The sequence below is a fragment of the Pleurodeles waltl genome, unplaced genomic scaffold (assembly GCF_031143425.1).
Source record: "Pleurodeles waltl isolate 20211129_DDA unplaced genomic scaffold, aPleWal1.hap1.20221129 scaffold_37, whole genome shotgun sequence".
Classification (NCBI taxonomy): domain Eukaryota; kingdom Metazoa; phylum Chordata; class Amphibia; order Caudata; family Salamandridae; genus Pleurodeles; species Pleurodeles waltl.
In genome coordinates, this window is record NW_027150076.1 from 11,125,531 (window position 1) to 11,152,624 (window position 27,094).

Here is a 27,094-nt window from a genome sequence, read left to right on the forward strand (position 1 = left end):
ACATGGATTGTAGTCATATTGATAATGACCTAGTGATTATAAACAGAAAACACAGACATGAAAAACAAACCATTACAAATGAAATATATGGAGTAAGCAATATTTTGCTGAAATCTCCAAAACTATCCTTAAATCAGGCTTGTGGGTCAAGAAGTTAGGCTGGTGGGTCCTGGGGTTTGGCCGGTGGATCCTATGATTAGGTAAATCAATCGTAAGTCCCATGTGGTGGCAGCTGAGGTCCGCCCAGAGGTGAAATTGGGGGAGTGAAGGTTTGATGCAGAGGCGAAGGTCTGGCTGGTAAGTTGTGAGGCCTGGCTGTTAAATCCTGAGGTGCTGTTTGTGGTTTCTGAGTAGAGGGCCCTAGGCTCTGACTGGTGGGTGCCAAGGTCCTGCTAGAAGGTCCCAAGATCCAGATATTTCTGAGTTTAGAGGTCCTGAGGTCAGTCTAGGAGGCCATGAGGTTTGAGCTGGCGGGTCCCGACATCAGGCAATGGATCACAAGGTCCATTTGGTCAGAGCTGATGACTGCCTGGTGGGAACAAGGTCTGGAAGGTAGAAGTAAGGGTCTGGCACGTGAGTCTGTGGTCTAATTGGTGGGATGTGAAGTCAAGGTGAAGTCTGGTCCAGGGCTTGGTGCTTGGGTCCAGAGGGCAGGGTTGTGTTTCTCGACATCTGGCTGTTGGGTCCTGACATCAGGCTATGGATCATGAGGTCTACATGGTGGCAGCTATCATCCAGCTGATGCAAACAGTGGACCAGTTGGTGGGAGCAGGGGTGCAGAAGGTCAGAATGAAGTTTAAATGGGGATTTATGAGCGCTGAATGGTTATTTTCAAGATTCAGCTGGTGGATCAGTAGATCCAGCTTGTGTGTCTCCAGGCCTGCTTAGGGTCTGGGCTTTAAAATTCGTTTTTTGGAAGCCAAGATCCAGATTAGGAGTTTTTGATAAGCAGGTTTGGTCCCAAGGCCAGGCTATATTGTGCCAATACAACAGAAGTTTGTCCAAGAGTCAGACTGCTTATCACGTTTTGCTGGTAGATGCTAATGTCTGGCTGGTGTGTGTAGAGGTTTCACTCTGTTGCACTGATGTCTAGCTGGTGGATCATGAAGTCTGTCTTTTGGAATACGAGGTCTCACTGGCAGATTGTGAAGTCTGGCCACTGGAGCTCAAGGTCTGGCTGGTTGGCTATTAGGACTGGCTAGTGGGATATAAGGTCCATCTGGTGGGACATGAGGTCCACTTGGTTGGAGGTGAAGTCTGCCTTGTAAATGCTGATAGCCTGCTAGAAGGAGCTGAGATCCAGGTAGTGGTTTTGAGATCTGGCAGGTGTGTCACAGGGTCTGGTACCTGGGGCATGGCCAATGGCTGATGGAAGCCATAGTCTGGATGGTGGAAGATGAGGTCTGGCTATCAGAAGATTAAGGGGCATATTTATACTTTTTTGTGATGAATTTGTGTTATTTCTTTTTTCGGAAAGTCAGTGCAAAACAAACTCCATATTTATACTTTGGTGCTAGACCTGTCTAGTGCCAAAGTTATGGAGTTAAAGTCATTTTTTGGATATGGAAACCTACCTCGCGTCAACAAGATGCAAGGTAGGCGTTCCCGTGCACAAAATAACTCTATGGCCTTAGCTTCATATTTATCCCCCATGCTAAAATCACGCACAGGGGGGAGAAGGGGGTGAAACAATGGTGCAAAGCTTGCTTTGGGCTGGTGTTAGGGGACCTGTGGGCATATGTCAATGGCGGAACACCATGGAATAAGCCCACAGGTGCCCTCCCCAGGCCCCAGGGACACCCCATCCACACCAGCGGGACAGCAGAGGATGGGGGCCCCTATCCCAGGTAAGTATAGGTAGGTACAGGTAAGTATTAGTTTTTTAAATGCCATTGGGGGCCCTGAAATGGGCCCCCCTACATGTCACTGGGTGCAATAACCATGCCCAGGGGACCCTGGTCCCCTGGTCTGGCCATTGGGGTGGTGGGCACAACTCCTGTCTTTTTCTAAGACAGGATTCATGTGGTATGGATGGTTTTGGGTCAGAAAATGATGCAGGGCAGGTTAGAGTAATTTCTTTTTACTCTGACCTGCCTAACATCATTTTTGGGTGTAAACCCCCTTTCTCCCATTACACTAGCCTACCCTTTTCGCCAGCTTGCACCATTCCATAAATATGGTGCCCATCTGGTGCTCAAGAATGGTGCAAGCCAGTGCAAAACGTTTTGATGCAAAACTGTTTGCGCAGTTTTGCACCAAAAAGTATAAATATGCCCCTAAGTCTGGCCAGCATTTGCTAAGGGCTGGAAGGTAGGTCGCTAGGTTTTCCGGGTGGGCCATATTCTATCCAATGTGTTCCAATATCAGGATGTTAAATGTTGATGCCTGGTTGTTGTGTCCTGAGGCCTGGATGCTGAGGGGAAGGTCTGGGTGGGACAGAGCAATCTCTGGCTGGTGTGGCTGGTATGGAACAAGGACTGGTTGATGGAAAAAAGGTTTGGTTATAGGATGATGAGGTCTCATTGGCTGATGAGTTTGGTTAGTGGTAAAAACGTCTGATTGGTGGGTGAGATCTAAATGATGGGGTTAGAGTGCATTGAGTAGGGGCAGTTCAACTGGAGGTGTAGAGGGTTTGAACACATTAGGTACAGGTATTTGTTTCTGATGATGTTAATCTAGTTAAAATTGACTGGGCTGAGCTACTTCTGATGGGTGTTATTTGGACTAGAATGAACCATATAGTTAGGCTAGTAATTCTCATTGGTCAAACAGTGGTAACTTCTGATATTCAGCTCTTCATATGGACTTCATTGGTTGCTTTTACTCACGAGACGTGTCACACATTAGGTATCAGAATGCATAAGCGCACTGAAACCATGCGATCTTAAAACTTGGGAGCTATGTATCACAGTGATTGGAAGAGGGGCAGGTGGCGGGCTGTATTGTTTAGTAACTAAACAACATTCCTACAAATTATGTTCAGTGGGAAGCTACGAGGTGATAAATTAATTGGCCTGAAGCCGGGTCTATCAACAACTGTCGGAAAGGAAGGGTGGAGCCTGTGCGCTTATATTTATGGTGCACAGCGCTGATGAAATCGAAGTGGGTAGGACTCCTGCTGTGTGAGTGAGGGGGCTCGCAGAATAACTGTGTAATAAAAACGTAGCTGTACCCAGGCACTCGCCATAGCAACTCTCACGACCTGGGCCCAGCTGTGTTTTGCCTGAGGCAGGAGTGCCTAGCATGTGCTGCTGGCTGAATAATGTATTATTCCACAGAGCTGCCTGTAGCACTTCGTCATGCAGCTAGGAGATACCAATTGTGCATGGCTAAGCATTTTAGTGTGTTGATGCGGACAACAGCACTAAAATGCGTTAGTCTAACCCCTTTAGCGTGTTCCTGAACAGGGCTGCCACTTGAGAATCTCAGATGTGAGTTTGACGTTTCTGTTAGACCTGTCTCCTCTTGGCATGGTTTCCCCTGTACTATTTGCTTCTCACCTCCTGTTTCTGATCCCGTGCTGAATTTTTTTTGTTTGCTGGCCTTAGTACTCTGGGCACTTTACCAGTGCTAAAGTGAAGTGCTCACTGTCTAAATTGGACTGGTTTCTCCATGATTGGCCTATTTGATTTACTAGTAAGTCCCTAGTAAAGTGCACTAGAGGGACTGTAAATCAAATACTTCTAATGGGCCTGCAGCACTGATTGTGCCACCCACATGAGTAGCCCTATAAACATGTCTCAGACCTGCCACTGCAGTGTTTGTGTGTACAGTTTTGAATTGCCATGGCCAAACCTTCCATTTTACTACATGTAAGTCACCCCTAAAGTAGGCCCAAGGCAGCCCCATTGGCAGGAAAAGTGTACTTAAAGGGTAGGACATGTACTAGTGTGTTTTGCATGTCCTGAATTCTGCTAAATTTGTGTTTCACTATTGCAAGGCCTATCTCTACCATAGGATAACATGGGGATTGCCTTACAAGTGTAATTTCACATTGATAGCAGATAGAGATATGACGTTTGGAGTCTCTGAACTCACAATTTAAAAATACTTTTAATAAAGGTGTTTTTTGGATTGTAAGTTTGAAAATACCACTTTTAGAAAGTGGGCATTTTCCTGCTTCACCATTCTGTGCCTCCGCTTGGCTGCTGAATCCACATCTGGGTTAGAGTGACAGTTGGGTTGTTTATAAATCCACTCTATATAATCACACAAAGGGAGCCGAGGTGTTTCCTGCATATCCTGGTGGGTCTTCTGGGGCTAGAGTGATGGGAGCAGCTGACACCTGTGCTTGAATAGGGATGTACCTGTCCTCACACAAACCAGTCTCCAACACCCTAGAGTGTGTCTGGGGCTAGGACAGGGAGAGGCAGGGTCTTGTGGCCTGAGGACATTCTGCCGGGGAGAACAGCTGGATGCTGAAGAAGGACCTGCCGCTCTGCCTGCTGCTGCTTCTGCCCTGGGAGTCAAAGGCCTGGACTTTGCTTTCTGCATCCTGCTTTCCAAGGTTCTTCAAGGGTCTGAACTGAGCTTGCCTGCTGAAGACTCGGGTATATCAAAGACTTCATCTGCCAGTCCCTGGTCTCTTTTGCTGAGAGTCCTGACTTGCCAAGTGGTGCCAAATCCAGATCCTGGGCCCTTGGAAGTAGAAGCTGGTCACCTGAAGTAAAATGTACACACCGAGCCTGCAGTGGCAGAAGAATCGAGGCGGCGCCTGTTCTGCGGCTAAAAAAATTGAAGCAGCGCCTGTCTCGCAGCTGCAAAATCGATGCATCGCCCGCTTCAGCGCAGATTCATCGTTGTTGTGCTTCTAGATTTTCCACTCATCATCCCTGGGTGTCATTTTCTGCATCAACGCTGCACCGCCATAAGGAATTGACACATCGCCAGCCCGGCGGGAGAAGAATCCATGCATCGCCAGCCGGGTGGGAAAAGAACCAGCACATTGCCAACCAGGTGGGTAAAGAATCCACACGTTGCTTGCTTTTCCGACACATCACCTTCTTTGCGGCCGGCATCATCTTTGTTTTTGACGCATCCAAGGTACTGTGTGTTATAAGGATACAACCACTGATTCTTCAGGATTGAGACTCTTTTATATCTTTATAAAGTGCTATCTCTACTTTTAGATTTTTGTTGTTTTTGTCTTGTTTTACTCATATAAATATTGGCTATTTTTCTAAACTGGTGTTGAGTATTTTTGTGATGTTTTCACTGTGTTACTGTGTTGTGTACAAATACTTACACATGGCCTATGAGACAAGCCTGACTGCTTGAACCAAGCTACAAAGTGGGTGAGCAGGGTTTTTCTTAGGTATGTGACTCCCTTGTTTTGACTACAGTGAGGCTTCCTACTTGGACAGGTTGCAAACTAGTTGCCAACTACAGACCCCATTTCTAACATCGGTGATCAGCGGTGTGGATAGGACTTCTATTTGTATTTTGTATACAGTGATTGGTGTACACTACTGTCTTGTTGCAGACTATAATGCAACCACATACAGTTTTTTTCTCGCCATCAGAAGTTGCTGCAAATGTGGTGTTTGAGGTGGAGAAGTTGGAGACATACCCAGTGGCTCTGCTCAGGAAATGTGGTAAAGAGCTCCAGTGTCTATTAAAAGGCCTCACCAAAAAGGAGGAGCTGCAGAAGGCGCTGAGGGCCTGGTTTGCAGCAAGGGAGGCTGGTGGGACCGCAGAGGAGGTTTTCTGTAGATAAATTGAGACAGTCCTACTGCATCAACCACATACTACAAGACTGCAAGAGTTGAAGCTACAACTACTGCTCCAAGGATTCATTCAACCACTCTACCTGGGCATCGCCTGGCAAATGCCAACTAGTGAATAAAGGCACTGGCTGTACCAGCACAGTGCAGAAAGCCTTTACAGAATCTCGAAGTACATTGGGCTCTTCTATCCTTTGTAACTGACAATGGTAATCCATGTCATCTTTGAACAAGGTCCTTCATTTTGCCACTAGAATCATATTCAGCCTTCCCAGTAACACACCATCAAGTCAGTGTCGCATGAAGCTGGGTGGCTGGGAGGACCTCTATAAATTGCTGACATTTGCTCACACAATCCGGACAGCCGTGTCAACACACTGACACACTACACACCCGCCAGGCATTACTAATCCATCTACTAGAACTTGCTGTTCTATTCCAGACTCCAATCTTTCAAACCATCTACCAGCATCCACAATCAAATCTTTCATCCTTCGATGTTCCCATCATCAGAACTCCTGGTCCTTGGGATTGGTGGATGCTCCACACTCAGTGAGCTCAGAGTTATCATGTAACGCCATCTCATGAGACAGGAAGACAAGTGTAGTGATCAAGACTACAAGTGTAGGTAAAGTAAATATCTTTTAATCTGTAAATAGACCGCTGCGATGTCGCAGCTACCGCCTCAACCGTCCTCTTGACTCCGAGTGTCTCAAGCTCTCTCTAACAAGAGCTCGAGACGTAGAACAGGAGTCACGAGGACACGGCAATACTACATTATCTTCTTCCCTTACAAACGAGGAAATAACAATTTAACCATTACTCAATAAGACAACAGTCTACAGAAAAACAATAACAACAAAAGAAATAAAAATAAATTTAAAGATACAAATTATAAAGAAAGATGAAATCAAAATCATAACTCAAATACATGACACAGAATTAACGGTATCTCAAAGGTTTCACTCTTTGTCTGCCACTCCTGCGTACATAATGTTCAAAAACAACTTTATCAACATCCGCAGGATTCATTTCATCAGTAACTGGTTCACTGTGAGAAGGTTTGTTGAGACATTCCATAGAAAGATCAGACTTACACATTTTGTTAGGAATTTCCTTAACTTTAACTACCCTGTCAACATTCCACCAATTCCGCAAATTAACCCTAACAGCATTACCACATACTTTGTCAATTATCAAGGGTTCTGAAAATCTCTTTTCTCCTTTCTTCCTGTGAACAGGAAGTTTGATTCTAATCTTGTCCCCTACTTCAAATTCATGGGAGAAGACCCTCTTTGATAAGTCAAAGTATTCCTTCTGCTTAGTTTGTGCCCTCCGGACATTATTTCTGACAGTATCATCAATTACACTCCAATCACTTTGTTTCACCCACTTAGACATCCAACCGGGACAGATCCTTGAAGATGGTTTCCTTCCACGCAACAGTTCAAATGGAGAAACACCTGTAGAAGAATGGGGGGTTGTGCGATAAAACCAAAGCATAGTACGTACAGAAATTTGAACATTTGACTTGTTAGCAATAGCCCATTGTACACAATTTCCCAACACTCGATTCATGCGCTCTACAAGGCCATTGGTTTGAGGATGATATAGTGAACTCCTTATGTGTTTAACATCACCTTCTAGTAAAAATTCTTTAAATTCCTGACTAACAAATTGCACACCATTGTCAGAAACAATGGCCGAAGGGAACCCCTCCCGTAGAAATACATCTCTCAAGAATTCAATCACATTTTTTGATGAAGGTTCACCTATAAACTTGATTTCAGGCCACTTAGAATAGTAGTCAATGAAGACTACAGCAAATCTACATGGACTTGTCAAAGCATAGAAAGGACCAATAAGATCAATTCCCAGCTTTTCCCACGGCCTAGCGGGTAGTTCAATAGGTTGTAACGGTGGAGTCCTCACCTTGAGCCCCTTTTCACAACTGTTGCAAATCACACATTCATCCACACAGACATCAACACATTGGTCCATTCCAGGCCACCAAAACATTTCACGTAATCTGCGCTTGGTAAGTGTCCTACCCAAGTGTCCCTCATGCGCAGCAGCAACTATTCTTTTCCTCAGGCTCTCCGGGGGAACAAATCTCTCACCCCTCATCAGAACGCCATCCTCAACTGACATTTCACCTGACACCTTGACAAAAGTTTGAAATTGAATAGGTACATTTCTTTCTCTGGGCCACCCTTCTTTTATAAATTTCACAATTTGAGCCAACACCAAGGGCCATATTTATACTTTTTGACGCAAAACTGCGCTAACGCAGTTTTGCGTCCAAAAATTTTGCGCCGTCTAACGCCATTTGGATGCGCCGTGCGGGCGTCAAATTTATACTTTGACGTACGGCGGCGCAACCAACAGGTGGGCGTCAGGATATTGTGACGCACACAGCGGCGTCAAGTCGTAAGGAAAAACCAAGTAAAGGCGACGCACATCACCGTGGGCCGATTTACGACAGCGCAATCGTGAAAGCGCTGGTTTTTCTCACGCAATTGCGTCAAATTCTAGCGCGAAAACTGCAGTGTTACCAGAGAGCCAACATGGATCCCAGTGGACACAACAGAGCCCAGGATGATGACAGCAGACCAGGAACCAGCCAAGAGGTCCCACAAACAAACCAGGATAACCAAAAAAAGAAAAGAAAGTGTCGCTTCAGTGAAGAGGAGCAGGAAATCCTGGTGAGAGAGGTGACGGAACACCAGCACCAACTTTTCATTACATCCAAATTGCCACTCAGTAGGAGAGAGGCCATATGGAAGCAAATAGTGGACAAGATCAACAGTGTGGCTGAAGAACGCCGCACAGTCACTGAGTGTAAGAAACGCTGGCATGACTGTAAACGCAGGACCAAAGAGAAAATGGCCAGGAACAGGAAGGCAGCAATGCAGACTGGAGGTGGGAGTCCAGCACAACAGGAGGCCCTGGACCACATGGAGGAGATGGTTGCAGCCGCCATCCCCGAGGAGATCGTCACAGGGATTCAAGGGCAGGACAGTGCAGACTACCAAGACACAATGCACATGCAGGGTAAGTCGCATGGGGAATTATAATGCACTAATGTTAACTGCAACCAGGGGGGGAATACCTACTACACAATGCATGTAAGTCAGCATATACATAGAGTGGCATGGGTAAAGGAGCACAGTAGGGGGGCATGCCTAGCACACACCGAAGCTGGGGCACCACCAAACACAGCAACAAGTACAGCCCCATGGGGACATCCTGTAAGTACAACAATAGAGCCAAGGGAAAGCAGCGACAGGTAGGAAGGCCACTACAGCAAACTCACATCCAGGCACTTGTTTTGTAAAATCTATCCTACAGCAACTAGGTCCCTATCAGTAACCCAGTAGGCAAAGCAACAACTGCAATGTAACTGCCACAACACCTTACAATAACGCCTCTCATCTCTGTGCAGCTAAAGTACCAAATGGCAGCAACCTCCCCATGGAATATACATACACAAATTAGGGGGTGACATTGACATCCGCAACAAGTCAGTGTAAAAATACAAACGCACCAGTACACTCAAATGCCCAATGTCCATACCTGACACATACATAAGCCAAAGTAAACAGCAATAGGACCCACACAGCACCAACCACACACACATGCTGCATACGTCAGGGTCCCTCACATGCCTGGATAACAAGGCTACATCACTAATGTCATACTGCTCAGACAACACCTGAGGAGGAGACATAGGCAACTGGTCACTCAAACACACCTGCAAAGTCTGACAAACAAATCGGACCTTCATACGATAAACAGGCTTATACAATCAAACACACATGACCCACCTTCATCTTCAAACATCAACAATGTTTACATCCACACCACATCCAAACATGAACATGCATAGGAAATGGCACGGAACATGTACACTGCATGCAATGTGAATCAAAAGTGAATGGGGCAGGTCCTGAGAGGCAAGTGTGTTGGCAGGGCACTCACAACACCCACAGTCAGTCAATGTGTATTCTGGCAAGTGTAATGTATACTTTGCGCATTAGCCTCAGGCTGTAGGCCTTTCTGCACCTTACCCTGAATGTACTCTTACGCATATGCTCACATCTAAGAGCCTCTGAGCACTTTGCACTACATGCTTCTCATTGGCCTTCCTATCAGGAAATATACCAAATAGCCAGTCCTAGGGTGTTGTTAATAAGTCCAATCACACTGTTTTGCCTACATCTGCACTGGAGTGTGCCAGAACAGATACACTCTGTGCCCCAGTCAAGGATACAGTCTGGTACTTTGCGGATAGATGGGGTAGGGGTTCTGATTTGGCATTCCTGCGTAGGGAAACTATCTCATCACCATGACTTATGACTTATAAAATCACTTCCTTGTCCCAAGACACACAAGAGGGAGTCTCCAAACAGAGAAACACCAGACGCTGCCTGCCTTGCTGCAGATGCAAAACCAGATCACAGGCCATTGCTCAGATATGACGGATGAAGTCTCCCCAGTCATTCAGACAGGCAGGCTAGAAGCTTAACATGCTGTGCTATAAATAGAACAAGCAGAGGGAGAGTACAAACTGTTAGGCACCATGATAGTTTTCGACCAATGTCTTACTCTCCTGCTGACTATTTCAAGTCTACCATGTTGAAGTATTTGGGTTATTGTGGCTCACACCTAAATATAGACAAGTCAGTTGTTCAAAGAGATCATCATATGAAACAAATACTGTCTTTGACTTTTGTGTATGAGTTCATACTGGAAAAGAGTGAAGATGTTGGGATCTGAGTGACCACAACTTCCCTGAAAAGTTCCAAAGATGTCATGCGCTCGGATGTATAATCATTCCTTTGCTGTGGGAGACATGAGCCAATGCTAGTTAGCTAGAGCAAAATGAAAGAATCAGGGTGACAGAGTCAATTAAAAGTGGGTCAGACTCAGTCCATCACACCATTAGCTATCCTGCTGCCTCGTAAGCAAGTCAGCTCAGGTCGGATAATGAGAACACACCCTCGAAAATGTCTCTACATAAGAATAGTTAATCACGGAGGGACTAGTAGGACACAAAGATGCCTATTCACAAAATGTTACAAAGCAACACCTAGCGGCAATTAGGCAGACAAGTCTGGTAGCTCCACATCACACATGTGACACACAGGTGGGCCATAGGCCTACAACAATGCCCATATGAAGGACAGCAGATACCCAGAAAAAAACAGAGACCAAAGATAAGGCATCCAAACGCCTGTAACTGTTTGCAAACTTGTTACAACACAGACACACTAATTGTACCCTGTTTCATTGCAGAGGAACATGGATCTCCTGCCGATATGCCTGACCCTGATTTCCCTGATGACATCGATGACGACCCCATCAACCTCTCCCCACAAACCCTCAACATGGTCTTTGGAAGCCTCCAAACCCCACCTTCAGTCCCAAGGAGGAGCCCAGAAGAAGCAGCCACCCCAGTAGACCCACCTGCCACCCCAAATGTAATACCTGCCAGCTCCAACACAGCTGAGGACTCCGACGACACTGGAACCAGCTTTGAAAGAACCGTCGTTGGGGTCCAGCGGGAGCTGGCCAAGGAGGTGCGGGTGGGGATGCAAACTATGGCAGCCAGCCTTGAGGGGGTGCGTTCGTGCATGATCCCTCCTGCTGATCAGACAGCTGTGATGCAAGCACTAACATCGCACATGCAGGAACTTGTAGAAACACAAAAGCAAATCGCCACAGCTGTCATCCAGTTGACGGAACAACTAAGAATGCAAGCCAGTCAACGGGTGCACGAATGCAACATCGAACCCCTCAGGGCTGACCTGGCTGCCTACCATCGGGATGTGGCTGCCATTCTGAGAAACCAGCAGGCCCTCCTTGCTGCAGTATTGCCCTTCCTAAGTCCACAGGGACTAGCCCCCGGGATGTCTGCCTCCATGTCTTCTAACACTGAGGTGTGTGTTGCCCCTTCACAACCAACAACAACAAGGACAGAGGAGGCAACACACACATCAGAAGAAGAAGACGTGGAACAGATAACCTTCACACGGAGGAGTACCCGGAAGCCCTAGTCCCTGCACCATGGCCTACTCTGACCAAGGTCCTGCGTTTAGTCAAAGCCCAGTTTCTGAACACCTACACTCAATGACTGTTTGGCAATCCACTGTTTGACTTGTCCACATTGCCAGTGAATGTCTCTCTCCTACAATTTGGTAATCCTGTCCCTCTGCACTGACACCTTCTATAGGCTCACCAAGAAATGATGCCCCAGAACGGACTCAGCAAAAATGTTGAATGGACAATTTGCACTACAACACCTGTAAATAAATCGCACTTGCTCACCTATTGTGTCTCTGTGTCATTTCACACTTCAACTGTGCAGTACCTAACTCCAAAGTGGCTGTGTGGCAACCCTGTTGAATCTCTATACTACTGTCCTGATGTCATATATTCAGATCCATCTGTGCATTGGCCAGGATTGCATCATAGCCCTACCATACTGAGGGAAATAACTGAGGAAGGAACTAAGCACACACAATCATGCTGTGTTGGTCAGAATGATGCACCATCTATCGCTATTCCAGAGAGCAAATGGTGGCTGGGAAATGTAGGCTCCATGCAAGACTTAAATAAGAATGGATGCCGCTTAATGTAATGAATCGTGTACAAATCACACTGCATTAACTTCCCTTACAGAGTAGGCTTCCATGAAGGAAATTCATGCTGCTTCAGTACACACATGATGTAGCTCAGCAATGAAAGCAGCAATACATGAGTGTGAACAACTCCTCATCTACAAAGATCTCCCTGAGCTTCACACTGCTGTCCGACCTAACAATTAACCCACATTGACATGTAATGAAGCACTCTTTGTGAAGTTGGACACATATCATAACAAAAGCTTGGTGTACAATGCACACTACCAATGGGGAGTCTCCCAATTTGAGGATACTTAACAAGTGAGCACACGGGTAGATGGGATGTTAAACATCCATTCCCAGGGGATGCTGAGCATAGGACACAAATGTCACACTAAATCATTCTGCAACATGGATGTCAAGGCCATGATAAAGTAGCACCTAACGCATCAAGTAAAGGGTTAACAAAATATTTATTTATATCTAGTACTACAAGAGGCAACTAAGGGAAAGGTACACCTACACTAATCTAACCTGACTACTAATAACCCACAACTGTCCCTATCTAACCTAAGCTAAACTTACTCTACACATGTAACGAAACGATCTAAACATCAACCCCCCACCCACCATTATGAGACAGGACACATGCAGGACAAAACATACTAACCTACACACATACTACACTATCCTAAACAAGCAGATATTTTTTTTTTTTTTTTTTTTTTTTAATTTTTTTTTTTTTTTTTTTTTTATTAAACATGAATCCCAACATTGCCCCCCACCCACCCACCCACACACAAATATTTGAGAAAAATAACAAGGACCCCCCACCCTCTTCCCTAACACTAACTAAGCTACATACCTATCCTAATCCTAATACTAATCCCCAAAGCCCAACTAACAGGATAAAAAAAGGAAAGAGGTGAGAGGGGAGGGATAAAAGTTTAAGAGGGCAAACGAACTAGAGGTTTGCCCTCCTTAGTGTGCGCCTGATGTCGCGGACCCGGGTCTTTACATAGTTCATGTCATCAGTCAGGTTGTCCACCTTCCTCAAAAGTTGGTCCACTTTCAGGGACAATGCCTGGAAGGCTGCAGGGTCCACGGGAGGGTCTGTGGGGAGGGTTTGTGTGCCAGCAGAGGTCGAGCTAGTGGCAGCTGTTGGTGGGACATGTGACTGTCCTGCTGCCAGCACACGGCTGGGTCCAGGTCGTGCTGCATGCGGCGGGTCCATGGCAGCCGAAGTAGATGGGACCACTGGGCCAGACCTGGTGGCTGTGTCGTTGGTGGCTGTAGGTGGCACACTTGTTGGAGGCTGTGGTGTGGCCCACCACGCCCCGGAGGCCCTTTCGGAGTGATACCTGCGGCCCATCCGCCGATACCCAGACTGCACCTGCAGGATGTGCCTGTAACGGATGGCACGCCGCTCAAAATGGATGCGATCGGCCGCCCTCATGTTAGCAGCTGTGAAGAGAAAAGGCAGATATTTACCTTTGGCTTTGCATTGGGTGGGATAGCACAATGGGTTATTTGTACATTACTAGAAATGTATAGGTTGCAGCAATTGTCACAACATAGTTCACAGAAGGGCTCAGAGGAAGTACATGTGAAGCATGCATACATAAGGGCATATCACACCTAGAATATCCAGGTCTCTACATGATGGATGACATCACCCTACACTACTCATCCTAATCATCCCTACGGTTTTGTACATCATGGCTGCACCTCTTCCGCATACTTACTTCACTACATATGTCACTATATGTGATAACTATCACACTCCTCACTCTAAGCCATCTGGAATTGGTTGTGTGCTAAGATTGAACCAATGGGCTATAACCCAATGTCTACACTAGGGACGAGATGTAGGAAGATGGGAAATGGGACGAACAATCTGCAATGCAGAATGGGGTATCTGACACCGTCTGTGAGTTGCTATGGGGTTGCTAAGAGCCACCTCATTTACATCAATGATGTGGGTTGCAAGTTGCTCCACCTTTGCAACTATGGGCACTCACGGGGATGGAGGCCTGCTGGGAACAGCAGACCTCCATGTCCGTGACCGCTTGGAAATAACGCAGAACATGTTCCCCAAGTGTAGGCCGTTTACCTCAACGGGAAATGAGCAGCACTTAGAAATAAATTACGACAATTTCAATATTGAATAATTTAAGGCACTTAGGCCCGTATTTATATTTGTTGTTGCGCTGCATTTGCGTCACTTGTTGACGCAAAAGCCGCGCAAACTTGCAAATTCCAATTGTAATTTGTAAGTTTGCGCCGTTTTGGCGTCAAAAAGCTGCGCAAATGTGGTGCAAAAAAATTATAAATACGGGCCGCAGTGGTCCCTTGGACCACTGCCTGTTTTGTACAGGATTATTTTGGTACACTCGGAAAGGTGATGGGTTACAATCGGGAACCCCTTACAGCTAGCAAGTGGGTTACCATCCACTTCAAGTGGATGATAACTGCGACTCACTTAGCAACCACAAACTCCATTGCAAATGGACTTGCATACCACTGTCAGTTGCAAATAGGACTGGAAAAAGCCTTCATATTTAGGATTAGGAATAAAATCTCCCATATATTTTCATGATCACCTAATACATTTCGGAATAGGAAACAGATGTTTGCAACTCACACACAATAATTATGAGTTTATCAACTTGTACACAGTTTGGCACATCTGGCCCTAGGTTCTGACTCACGACCCAAAAGGTGTCAAGTAAGTGTGAGATACTGGTTGCTACAGTCCAAGGTAGCCTGTTTCACATTAACATCCCAGTCGTTGAGGGTGGTGTGGGAAGAACAACCACCAATCCCATGTGAAATGCACACCCAGGAGTGTATTGAACGTTCACCAAGTATGTGCCTTCACACACAAGACCTATGAATGGCTAGCAACACGTTGGACTTAGGCAAACATTGTGACATCCATGGACCACACATGTCACAATGATATGACTTTTGCCAACATGACATACTATCAGTGAGGCATGTTTTACTACACACACAGAGGAGGTGGAACACCCATTCTCATGATTCAACAGAACACATAGGCCATTGCACTCAAGTCACACACACTCCTAGTTCAGCTTGTGTAAGTACATGCCCCCGGAAGATCCAACCTACAGTGTGCACAGTCCATCCTCAACTAGGAAGATGCACTTTTCATCACAGCCATGTGCCTAAGCTATATGGGAGAATGTCAGTCTGATATGCAGACTCAGTTCATGTCAAGTCCCCGACCAAGTCTTACTTTGACCAGTGTATTCTAAGTAACTCATCCCATTCCCCATTGCGGCCCAACTGTAATGTCCTACAGCCCCTCAATCTCAGAGATGGCTAGGTGTTGCTTAACAGAAACATAAGTCCAATTTGATATCACACTAACACGACAATGGCAATGAACGGCCAGCGCATCACATCATGATTTCTCTTGAACACACAGTAGTCCATTTTGCGTCATTGGCAAATAAATATATCAAATAGCACTCAGGCAACACTCACTGTAGGTATCGGGGTCGTCGAAGTGTGCCACCTCTCCCACGGTGTAAGGCTCTGGTCCACCTGTAAAGCATGACAGGAAGAATGTACTCAGACTGGGTGGACTGACAAAATAATTCTGTTACAATGACACTGTGAGAATATGACATGGTAATGATACACTTTCACACATGCTCATACTGCATGGATGAGTTTGTATTCAACATTAACATTGGATGATTCTCCTGCTACAGTTACACACCCTACTACACACATGCAGTGGCCAGGACAGTCAGGTGTCGTCCAAGTTTACTCACAATAATTATGCCCCGACAATATTGTTATCCAAACATCTCAGCATGTGCATTCCAGAGAGACATCCAGACACTTGTTCCATGAGGACTGCATGACCACTCACAGTCAAACAGCCTATGTGGACATGTTCAACACACAGCAACCACACACACATGTGACATATCTGTGGAAAACATATCTGACTTCATGTGACGTGTATAAAACACACATGTATATCATCATCATGGGATTCAAATCAGATTTCGAGCGATGGGGTCTACATATGTAGGTATGTTGTTTCGACATGACTTACTCATTGCCCATTATGACATGTAGAGTACAAATAGAGCCATTAACGTGTTGCTTGTCTGACACAAATGCTACACTACATTACATACAGCTACAGCCATCTGGTATGTGTAGAACAACTGAGCCATCTGACTGCTAGCATAGGTCTTCATACACATTGTGCAACACGTACACATTAGGGCACATATGTAAACATTAGTAAGGCAGCATTTGCATCATTGCATCACGCAGAGATGGGCCACACCTGCCAAATACAGATATATGTATTAAGTTTCTGCTGTTTGAGGGAGAAAAAGTGTAGCCAATTTGGGGATATCAATATATATTGACAAGGGCCTAGGTTTCCCTAGCATTACACATAGGCAGCTCCTTATCTAGCAGATTGGGTAACATTCATCACATGTTCACACACAGATTACTATCATGTCCATGTAATTGATTGCTACTCACCAACATGGCCACCAATCCTGACTCCCAGGTGGTCCAGCAGGTCCTGTTCCCTCGTGATCAGATCGGCCCAGCGGTGTTTCAACTGATGGACATTCCGCATGGTCCCATGGACCCGGACCATGTGATGGCGCACCTTCTCCCAGCGAATTTTCCGGGCCTCCGTGTGATACCCCTGTATCACACGGCCCCAGCCTCCAGCATCAGCGGGAGGAAATGGCACACTAGCCAGATAAATCCCCCCAATTCATCTTCGCCCATCCTGGACAGGCGAGGCCTCCCTGACATTATGACTGATGACAAACAGAAAAAATAAAGTAGGAAATGGGGAAAGGTAGAGGTGTGAAGTTAAGAAAAGGAGAAAATAGCCCAACTAACCCCAATAACTACCCTACCCACAACAGACTCCCACAGACAATACAAACAAATACAGGAATGGACAAAACTAGACTTAACAGACTGAGACAATGATACACAACAATATTAGACTGAACAAAGTACAAAAGACAAGCTACACAGGACAACAAAGCAGTAATTCACAGGACAACACTCTTCACTGAACCACACAGTCTAGAAAAATCTGAGACTGCAAAGTGAAAGTGAAAGTCAACTTCCAATACAGATTTGGCAAACAGGATATCCTATTACATCACTTCCTGCATAAAATGGCCGCCGTTTTTTAATCGCGGTTTGCGTCGTATTTTCACGCATACATAATTTCGCGTCATTTTTTATGACGCATAATATTGCACATGCTGCTGAGTGTAAAAATATGATATGAATATTAATATTTATTTACTGTACGAGATGTCCAAAAATATGTGCATGTTGCGTCATTTTTTCCGACGCATACATGATGGGCGTCATATTTTATCCACCTACAGGAGTGCTAATGCTGCTGAGTGAAAAAATATGATATGAATATTAAGATTCATTTACTGTACGAGATGTACGAAAATATGTGCATGTTGCGTCATTTTTTCCGACGCATACATGATGTGCGTCATATTTTTGAAACGTACAGGAATGCACATGCTGCCGAGTCAAATCTGAAATATGATGTAACTTATATTTTGCTGTCTAAATCTGTGAAATTTTTGTATACATTCAGATTTGACTCTGCATTCTGTGCACTCATGTACGTGACCAAAATATGACACCCATGCTGTATGCGTAGAATTATGATCAAATCTTTTTGTTACGTGTTCATGTTTTTAACTTGGGGAAGGTGATTTGTCAGGGTCAAACGGGGCAATGTGATACCCATTTGTGTTTGGATATGCCACATGTCCATTGTTGTATGTATGGCAGGCATTCACACAGTAATGGTGTGGATACGTTACATAATGTCTTTTCCATATTTGTCAACATATTTGTGGCAATTGCTGATGGCTGTTTGGAAATGATGGATGGGATACCATGATGTATTCCTTCTCCAAATTTGGTCCACACTTATGATGGTGATGCTTTTATCTGGAGTCCTAACAGGGAGTGCAATGGTCACTTACAGTTATTATGGGGCTAACCATGTCCTAGCCTCATTTTGTGTTTGTGCTTTGTGTTCTACTCTTGACATGTAGGCCACACATGTACCTTATGCATGTGTTTGGCTCACAAGTACAGGATTTGTGTATGTTTGTGGGACCGTAGAAGTGGACTTAGGCCCCCAGCACCCTAGGATTTGACCATCCTGATTAGTTACAGTATCCATGGCTTGGCTTAATATTTTATGGGAAACCTGCAGCAGCAGGCTAATGTAAGGCCATATGGTATGTATGACTGTTGACCATTCATTCATCTCATTAGCCCATTAGAAGTTTGCAGTAATGATGATTTTGAGCTGACATGCCTACCATTTCCCAATGACTATGTTTGGAAGACTCTGAGCGTTCCTGATGTTCTGGGGAATATTCTTTAGTGGGTGTCTGTGTCCCTTTCTGCATTAACTGGTTAAGTGGCATGTCACATTCTTCCTGCTAGGTTCAAACTGGGACCCGACTGTGATGGTCTACTTTCAATAATTTGGTTGATTGTATGACATATGTGTACATGTGTGTTGGTATGTGGATCCACTATCACCTGTCTGGGTGTATGTTGTCACTGTGACATCCAGGTCTCCTCCTGAGTTAGTGGCAGCTAATGTTGTCCCAATTGTGTTTTGCTCATATCACCCACTGGAGAGAAGCCATTGATGACATGGTGACGTACACATGGATGGTCCCACCCTGTCTCTGACCACATGTGATGTGACTTTCACATGATCTACTTTTTTTGTCTGGGTGCAAGACTGTCTCAGGTGTTTTGATGTAGCATGTGGATTTGCCACATTTGTACTCATGTGGGCCTCTGTGTATGGCAATGTATCATGTCACATCCTACCCTCTGTGCATACAATTGAAATGTTCTTTTTTGTTGTGATGATTGTTATGGCATTGTTGGTCAAGGAGACCACATTCTTCGTCAGCATTTTATAAGTAAAGGTGCTCAGTAATGCATGGACCAAAACATGATGTGGTGTTTGATATCTGTGTTTATTTACAATAGTGTAATACAGGTAATTATTATACATTAAGCAAAAAAATTATTTACAAGCTGCTGGCGCCTACGCTGTCCTGCTGCCGTGTTGGGTTGTCCCCCCTCCTGTTGCGGCCCAGCATCCTCCTCTTCGTCATCCTCAGGCATGCCTGGGTCCAGTTCAAGGAGGGGAATGTTCCTCTGGACACATATATTGTGCAATATGGCACAAGTGAGGATGATTTTGCACACCATCTCTGGGGAATAGAGTAGGCTCCCGCCAGTGATGTCAAGGCAGCGGAACCTAGACTTTAGGATCCCAAAGGTCCTCTCCACAATGCTGCGGGTCCTCTTGTGGGCGTCATTGTATGCCCGCTCTGCAGCAGTGATTGGGTTCCCGAATGGTGTCATCACCCAAGGCTGGATGCCATACCCCTGATCAGCTGAAAGAGAAAGAGAATGGATTGAATTAGATGTAGGAGGCAGTGTTGTACGGATCTTTGATGGCTGTAGTTGTCTTGTGTTGTCTGTGACTCTTTTGTGTACTAATGTTCCAACCTATGGTTGTTGTTGAAAAGTTTGCTTTGATATATTTTCCCTTGGCTGAGCAAGTGTTTGTTGGCTAACCGTTTGTCAGAAGGACTGTTTTTGTTGTTGCAGTAGAGTGTTCCCTCCCTAGCATTGTGACTAGTGATACAGTTGTCTGTGTGTCCTCACTGGGGGTGTGATGTTAGTTCCATGCCGAGTTAAAACGTGAAAGTGTATTTGACACCTTCATGTGTATGAGCCCAGGCCATCCCATACCTTTTGACTTATGCATTGTATTAGTGTACAGGTTATTTTGAGACTTCCAATCTGTAAAGTGACATTTGGCCAACCACACTCATTGATGTCTTCACATTAGGCTGTGGATTAAATTCCAATGTGTGACAGGTTAAATGTTGACTTCTGACACATGGCTAGTGATGTGAGTACCTCAGTGTGTTCCTGGCTAGGTGTTGCTATTGTGGTGTATGTGTTGTTTGTCCTAGAGGGTTTGTGTGCGGTGTGTGTATGGGTTTGTTTTTTGTCCTTACCAACAAGTAGTCCATTGCCATAGCGTCCATCCTGGAAGTGTTGGTTGATGGTGGAGTGACGGAAGATGAATGCGTCATGTACACTCCCAGGATATTTGGCCACGATGTTGGTGATCAGTCCTTGGTGATCGACTATGGCCTGGACGTTGATTGAATGTGTGTGCTTCCTGTTGCGGTAGAGGTGTTCTGAATCAGCAGGTGGCACAAGGCGTACGTGTGTGCAGTCGATTGCACCAAGGACGTGCGGGAAGCCACTGATGGCGTAGAACCCCTGTTTCATTTCCTGCTGCTTCTGCAGTGTGTTAGGGAAGCAGATGTGGCGGGGTGTCAGGCGAATGATGGCATCCAGGACTTTAGGCAGGAATGCAGAGAATGATGGTTGGGATATTCCACCAACCAGGGCACCAGTTGTCTGAAAGGAGCCACTTGCCAGCAGGTGTAGTACGGCAAGCAGCTTTGTTTCAGTTGGGATAGTGCGGGGTGTCACTAAAGTGGGGGCCAACTGTTGTTCGATATTTGCCAGCAGCTGCTGAATGGCCTGCCAGTTCAACCGGTACCTCTGGATGATGTCCCGTTCCCTGAGGCCATGCAGGGTTGTTCTTGGGCGGAATATCCTGTCCTGCCTTCTGCGCTGTCTTTGGGGTCCCTGCTGTTGTTGTTGTAGCTGCTGTTGTTGCTGCAGGGCTCTGCGTCTACGTGCACGTTGAAGAAAAAGCACCTCCATAGCTCCCTGTTGCTGCTCTGCTGCTCTGTTGTTTGTTCTGTGTGTTCTGCTTAAGTACAGGTGTGTTTGCCCCATTTTAACGCCTGCCCTGACCCAGGCGTTAAAATTTCACGCTATTCGTGCTTAGCGTCATTTTTTTGCGCCGCCTACGGCCCGGGAGTCATTTTTGCCCGGAAGCATAAATACGACGCACCGCTGTATGCGTGGGTTTTTGGACGGGAACGCCTACCCTGCATGTCATTAACGCAGGGCGGGGTGCTGCTTCCAAAAACTCACGCACATAGCGCCATTCCCCTTGTGCGCCGCATCGGGCGTCAGGGTATAAATATGGGGCATCGTTTGCGCTGAATGTGCGTCAAAATTTTTGACGCACATTCGGCGCAACCGGAGTATAAATATGGCCCCAAGTCTTTCGCCAATTCCCTTTTCCACTCACATTCACTTATTGCGCACATATCTTCCAGATCAACAGCTGCTATAAAACAATTATCAACATCATCTTCATCTTCATCCTCACCAACACCCGCACCCTCAACCAGAGGAAATCCGGATAGAAAATCCGCTCTAACATTCTTGTTACCTGGAACATAACGGACTTCAAAATCATATTGCAATAATTTTGTGACCAATCTACAAATGTGAGGTGTTGATTCTCTGATTTTGTCTCCAGTCAGAATAGGAATAAGAGGACTATGATCTGTGTACAACACAAACTTGTTTCCCCAGACATACGGATGAAACTTCCTTATAGCCCACCAACATGCCAACAATTCTTTCTCAATAACAGAAAATTTAATTCAGACCCTCTCAAAACTCTTGAGGCATATCCCAAAGTTTTTTCCGTACCTTCTTTCACCTGAGTCAACACAGCACCCACACCGAAACTGCTTGCATCAACAGTTATGATACACTGCACGTCTGGATCAAAAGGTTTCAGGATTTTAGGCACAATTGTTGCGACTTAATCCACTCAAACGCTTCCTGACAATCCTTACTCCAAACAAAAACAACATTTTTCTTTAACAAATTCGTTAAGGGTTTAGTTTTAGTAGCGTAATCACTCATGAACCGTGAATAAAATTCACACAAACCAATAAAAGACTTCAATCCTGTTTTGTCTGATGGTGGAGAAGCATTCATAATCGCTTTGACCAACCCTGGTTTGGGTTCAATCCCTTGTTCAGAAACAACATGTCCTAAATATTCGACTCTATTACGCAAAAATTGGCATTTATCACTTTTTAGGACCGCTCCTTTCTCCTGCATGATTCTTAACACTTTCCTTACAATGTGATCATGTTCCTCTTTGGACGCTGCATGGATCAACACATCATCTTGAAATACAGCTACCCCTTTTATGTCCTTTAATATCTGAGACATTACTCGCTGAAAAACAGCTGCTGCTGAGGCTAACCCAAAAGGCATCCTGCAATACTGAAATGTGCCTAAAGGTGAAACAAAAGCAGTAAGATGCCTTGAGGCCGGGTCTAGAACAATCTGATGATATGCTGTAGCTAGATCCAACTTGGAAAACCATCTTGATTCACCAATAGTAGCCAGCATTTCCGTAATATTAGGTAAAGGATGCGAGTCTACCCAAATATGTTTATTCAAACTGCGCAAATCCACACATACCCTCAAATCGCCATTTTTCTTCCTTGCAATAACCAAGGGAGACAACCACAAAGAGGAATCTATAGGTTCAATGATACCTTTCATACACAAGTCCTTCAACTCCTTTTCCAATTTGTCCCTCACACTGAATGGTACACTCCTAAATTTGTGTTTCACTGGAATGGCTCCCTCTTTTACTTTTATCACATGAGCAAATCCTTCAATGGTGCCCAACGTTTCAGAAAACACCAAAGGAAAATCCTTTATCAGACTGGCTGCATAATCGTCTGATTCTACAACAGATACCTGTTCCTTAGTGCCTAGCCTCAAAACCATTTGGAATAAACCTTGATGGAACCAACCTAAAATGTTTAGTCCCTTTATCGCCACATAAACCTTGCCAAAAATTCTTCTTCCCTTGAACTCAAGTACATCTTCGAAATAACCAGCCAATTCAATCTTTCTCCCTTCATAAGAGACAGGTGCTCTGTCAGGTGCACAGAGCGTTCTCTCTCCCCAAACCTCCTTGCACAGCTCTTGAGTAATCATTGTGATTCGAGCTCCAGAATCCACCAAAAGTTTGATCACTTTGTCACCAACACCAATTTCAACATAAGGATCCACACACCTAGTAGGATCTCCAGTTACTATGTGATCCTCAGTGACAATCATCACCATGTCTCTGAATTCTTCTTGGATTCTATCTACATCATTATCATCTACTTCTGTAACATACGCCACCCCTGAACTATTTGAAAACCTCCCTGAACCCTGTTGATAACCAACACTCATTGTGCCACTCTGACACACTTTGGCAAAGTGTCCAACTTTGTTGCACTTCCTGCATGTGGCATTCTTAGCAGGACATCCTCTGCCACTCTTAATATGGTTCTGATTACCACACCGAAAACAGATGTTGCTTTGCTTAAAAAATGGTTTGGAAAAAGTCTTAGTTGAATTTAACATTTTTCCATCCTGAGAATTCACTAATCCTATATTTTCTGTCGTTCTGGATTCCAGTTCCTTCACAGACACTTTAGACGTCTCAATACTCTTTGCCAATCGTAATGTCTCATCCAGTGACGGATTGCTCAAAGAAAGAAGTTTTTGTTGGATAGTCTTGTCCGTGCATTTAGCAATAAATTGGTCTCTGACCAGCTGGTCACTAAACGCCTGAAATTGGCAATCAGCTGCAAGTTTTCTCAGTGCTGATACAAAGGTATCCACGTCTTCACCAGGATTTTGCTCTCTTTTGAAAAACTTGTGCCTAATAACGACTAAACTGGGTTGTATGTCAAACCTCAGTTCCAATTTTTTTACTGTTTCGGCATACTCATCAATCTCTTCTCCTTCTTCCAATACCAAGGCAGGAAGATATTTAAAAACAGATCTCCCTTCAAATCCCAGGGAATGGAGTAAAAGACATTTTTTTCTTTCAGGACGGAAGCGTGCTGCACCAATTGCTCCTAAGTACATCTCAAATGCATCATACCAATTTTTCCATGGAATTGGAGGGTTACCCGGTGTTTCCAAAAAAAATGGAGGTGGATTCACAGACTGCATTCTTAAAACAGTACAAGTGCAGAAGGTAAGTAATATCACAGGGTGTGTGACGCAGAGGACAATGAAAGCTGAAGAAACCCAGTCAGAATTTTTACTTAACTTCCTTTACTTTTACGCCAATATCAATATAAGATCCACAGCAGATCACAGTTAAAAAAAAACGCTGAAGTTTCCTTGTAATATAAGCAGCAAACAAAAAAACGAACTGTCAAAATTAATTTCCTTCATAAAATCAAAGTGCAGTACCTCTTAAATCCATGAGATGGCAGAGTTGGACCAAAAATTCAAACTAACTGCTTCAGTTCTTCGTGAAAACAGAAAATAAGTAACCAATCATGAACCTAGATTGACGTTATTATTAGCTGTACTTCCTGCTTTGTTTTGACGAGGAAAATGGGTCCGATGCAGCGGTCTCCTCGTCGCCAGAAATACTTGCAGTGATCAAGACTACAAGTGTAGGTAAAGTAAATATCTTTTAATCTGTAAATAGACCGCTGCGATGTCGCAGCTACCGCCTCAACCGTCCTCTTGACTCCGAGTGTCTCGAGCTCTCTCTAACACGAGCTCGAGACGTAGAACAGGAGTCACGAGGACGCGGCAATACTACAACAAGAACAGTGACACACTGCACAAAACTATATATATATATTGCCAGGTTAACATAGTACGTATCGTTGCCTTACTGCTGTTATTTCAACTGATGTTTTCTTGTGTTTTCATCGTAAAAGCTTCTTCATTTAAAGTCTTACTGCGTTTTCCATCATAGCTACTTACTTTTCTGACCTTAATTAAGACACCTCTGGTAGAAATGTCATGCTGCCTGTCACTACATTTCAGAACCCCTTTCAGAGGGCCACAGAGTAAGCAGAGGTTTCTGGGACCAAATGTGGTGACTGAGAACTTTTGCTCCTGATGTCTCAGAGCTTGCCCTACTTCTGCTTGCTCTGGAAGAGCGCACCTCCTGCATGGTTGGTGCATTCCTTCCTTCTCTCAGGAGGCAGGTCTGGGACATCAGGACAGGGAGACAGCAATTCCTTCCAGGTCAGTATCCAGCTAATGTGCCTTCTGCTCTGGGAAACTGGCTGTTCAGTACCCACCAGCTGTGGTTGCACAATGGTCCTCTGAGTACTTTGCAGAATACTCTCTTCCAGCGAGTGGATCAGTAGCTCCCATTCTCATACATTTAAAGCAAGCAAGGAATGAGGGGTCTCTGTCTGCACTCTCAGGAACAGTTTGGGTTGGTTCTTCTCTCGTGTCCTTTCCAGGCTGTGTGCTGGACACCGCTTTGTGTACAGTGATTCTCCTCACAGCAGGACTCTCTCCTGTTTGGACTACCTACAAGAGGGGCACAAAGAGATGTGAGTTTTCTGCATCTAGCTAACAGTAGCCACACAGAACAGTGATCAGGAAACAAAGGATGGCCTTACCTGAAGGATCTGGAGCGGGGAATTCTATAAACTATATTTTGGACTATCTATAAGTTAATCCATTTGCAAATGTATGACTAGATTGTAGGAAAGTACCATCTTGCCTGGCATGTTACCCCCAATTTTACTGTTTGTATGTTTGTTTTTTGCCTATGTGTCACTGGGATCCTGCTAACCAGGACCCCAGTGCTCATAAAGTATGCCCTGTATGTGTTCCCTATGTGGTGCCTAACTGTATCACTGAGGCTCTGACTACTCCAGGATGCCTGCATAACCGCAACAAAGTAGCAAGAAGCCTACCAGCAACATTGTAGCGCCTCATCCTGACGGCTTTCTCGACTGTTTCCTGGTGGTGCATGCTCTGAGGGCTGTCTGCCTTCACCCTGCACTGGAAGCCAAGAAGAATTCTCCCGTGGGTCGACTGACTCTTTCCGCTGCTAACGCAAGCACCAAACTTCTGCATCACTGGTCCTCTGGGTCCCCTCTCATCCTGACGAGCTGGGTCCAAGTGTCTTCAACAGTCCAGTGGCCCTTCTGTTCAAATTTGGTGGAGGTAAGTCCTTGCCTCCCCACGCCAGACAGTAATCCTGTGTACTGCGTGAACTGCAGCTGCTCGGGCTGCTGTGCACTTATGCAAGACTTCCTTTGTGCTCAGCCTAGCCCAGGTCCCCAGCACTCCGTCCTGCATTGCCCAATTCGCTGAGTTGGACTCCGACGTCGTGGGACACTCCTTTGTTGCTCTGAGTCGACCGTCATCCTCAGATCTTCTAAGTGCCTGTTCAGGTGCTTCTGCGGGTGCTGCCTGCTTCTGCCTGGGCTCTTCATGTTGCTGAGTGCCCCCTCTGTCTCCTCCTCCAAGGGGTGACCTCCTGGTCCTTCCTGGGCCCTGGCAGCATCCAAACTCCTCAACCGCGACTCTTGCAGTAAGCAAGGATTGTTTGCGGTCTTTCTGTGTGGAAACAACTCTGCATCCTCCAGCACGCCGTGGGACATCTTCTGACCAAAGGAGAAGTTCCTGGCACCTTCCATTGTTGCAGAATCTTCGGCTTCTTCCACCCAGAGGCAGCCCTTTTGCACCTTCATCTGGGGTTTAGTGGGCTCCTGCCCCCGGACACTTGCGTGACTCTTGGACTGGGTCCCCTTCCTTTACAGTCCTCAGGTCCAGGAATCCGTCTTCAGTGTTTTGCAGTCAGTTGTTGTCTTTGCAGAATCCCCTATCTCGACTTTACTGTCTTTCTGGGGTAGTAGGGTAACTTTACTCCTATTTTTCAGGGTCTTGGGGTGGGGA

At 45.4% G+C, this 27,094-nt stretch overlaps 1 protein-coding gene across 1 annotated transcript in view; it reads left to right on the forward strand.

Moving 5' to 3' along the window:
• The first annotated feature begins 699 nt into the window (after positions 1–699).
• The window catches only part of LOC138276142 (collagen, type I, alpha 1a-like), a 91,782-nt gene continuing 65,387 nt past the window's right edge, over positions 700–27,094 (forward strand). Inside the window, exons 1-2 of the mRNA XM_069219180.1 lie at positions 700–783; positions 5,483–5,664. Of these exons, the coding sequence (XP_069075281.1) occupies positions 700–783; positions 5,483–5,664 (266 nt within the window). The remainder of the gene's footprint in view (positions 784–5,482; positions 5,665–27,094) is intronic.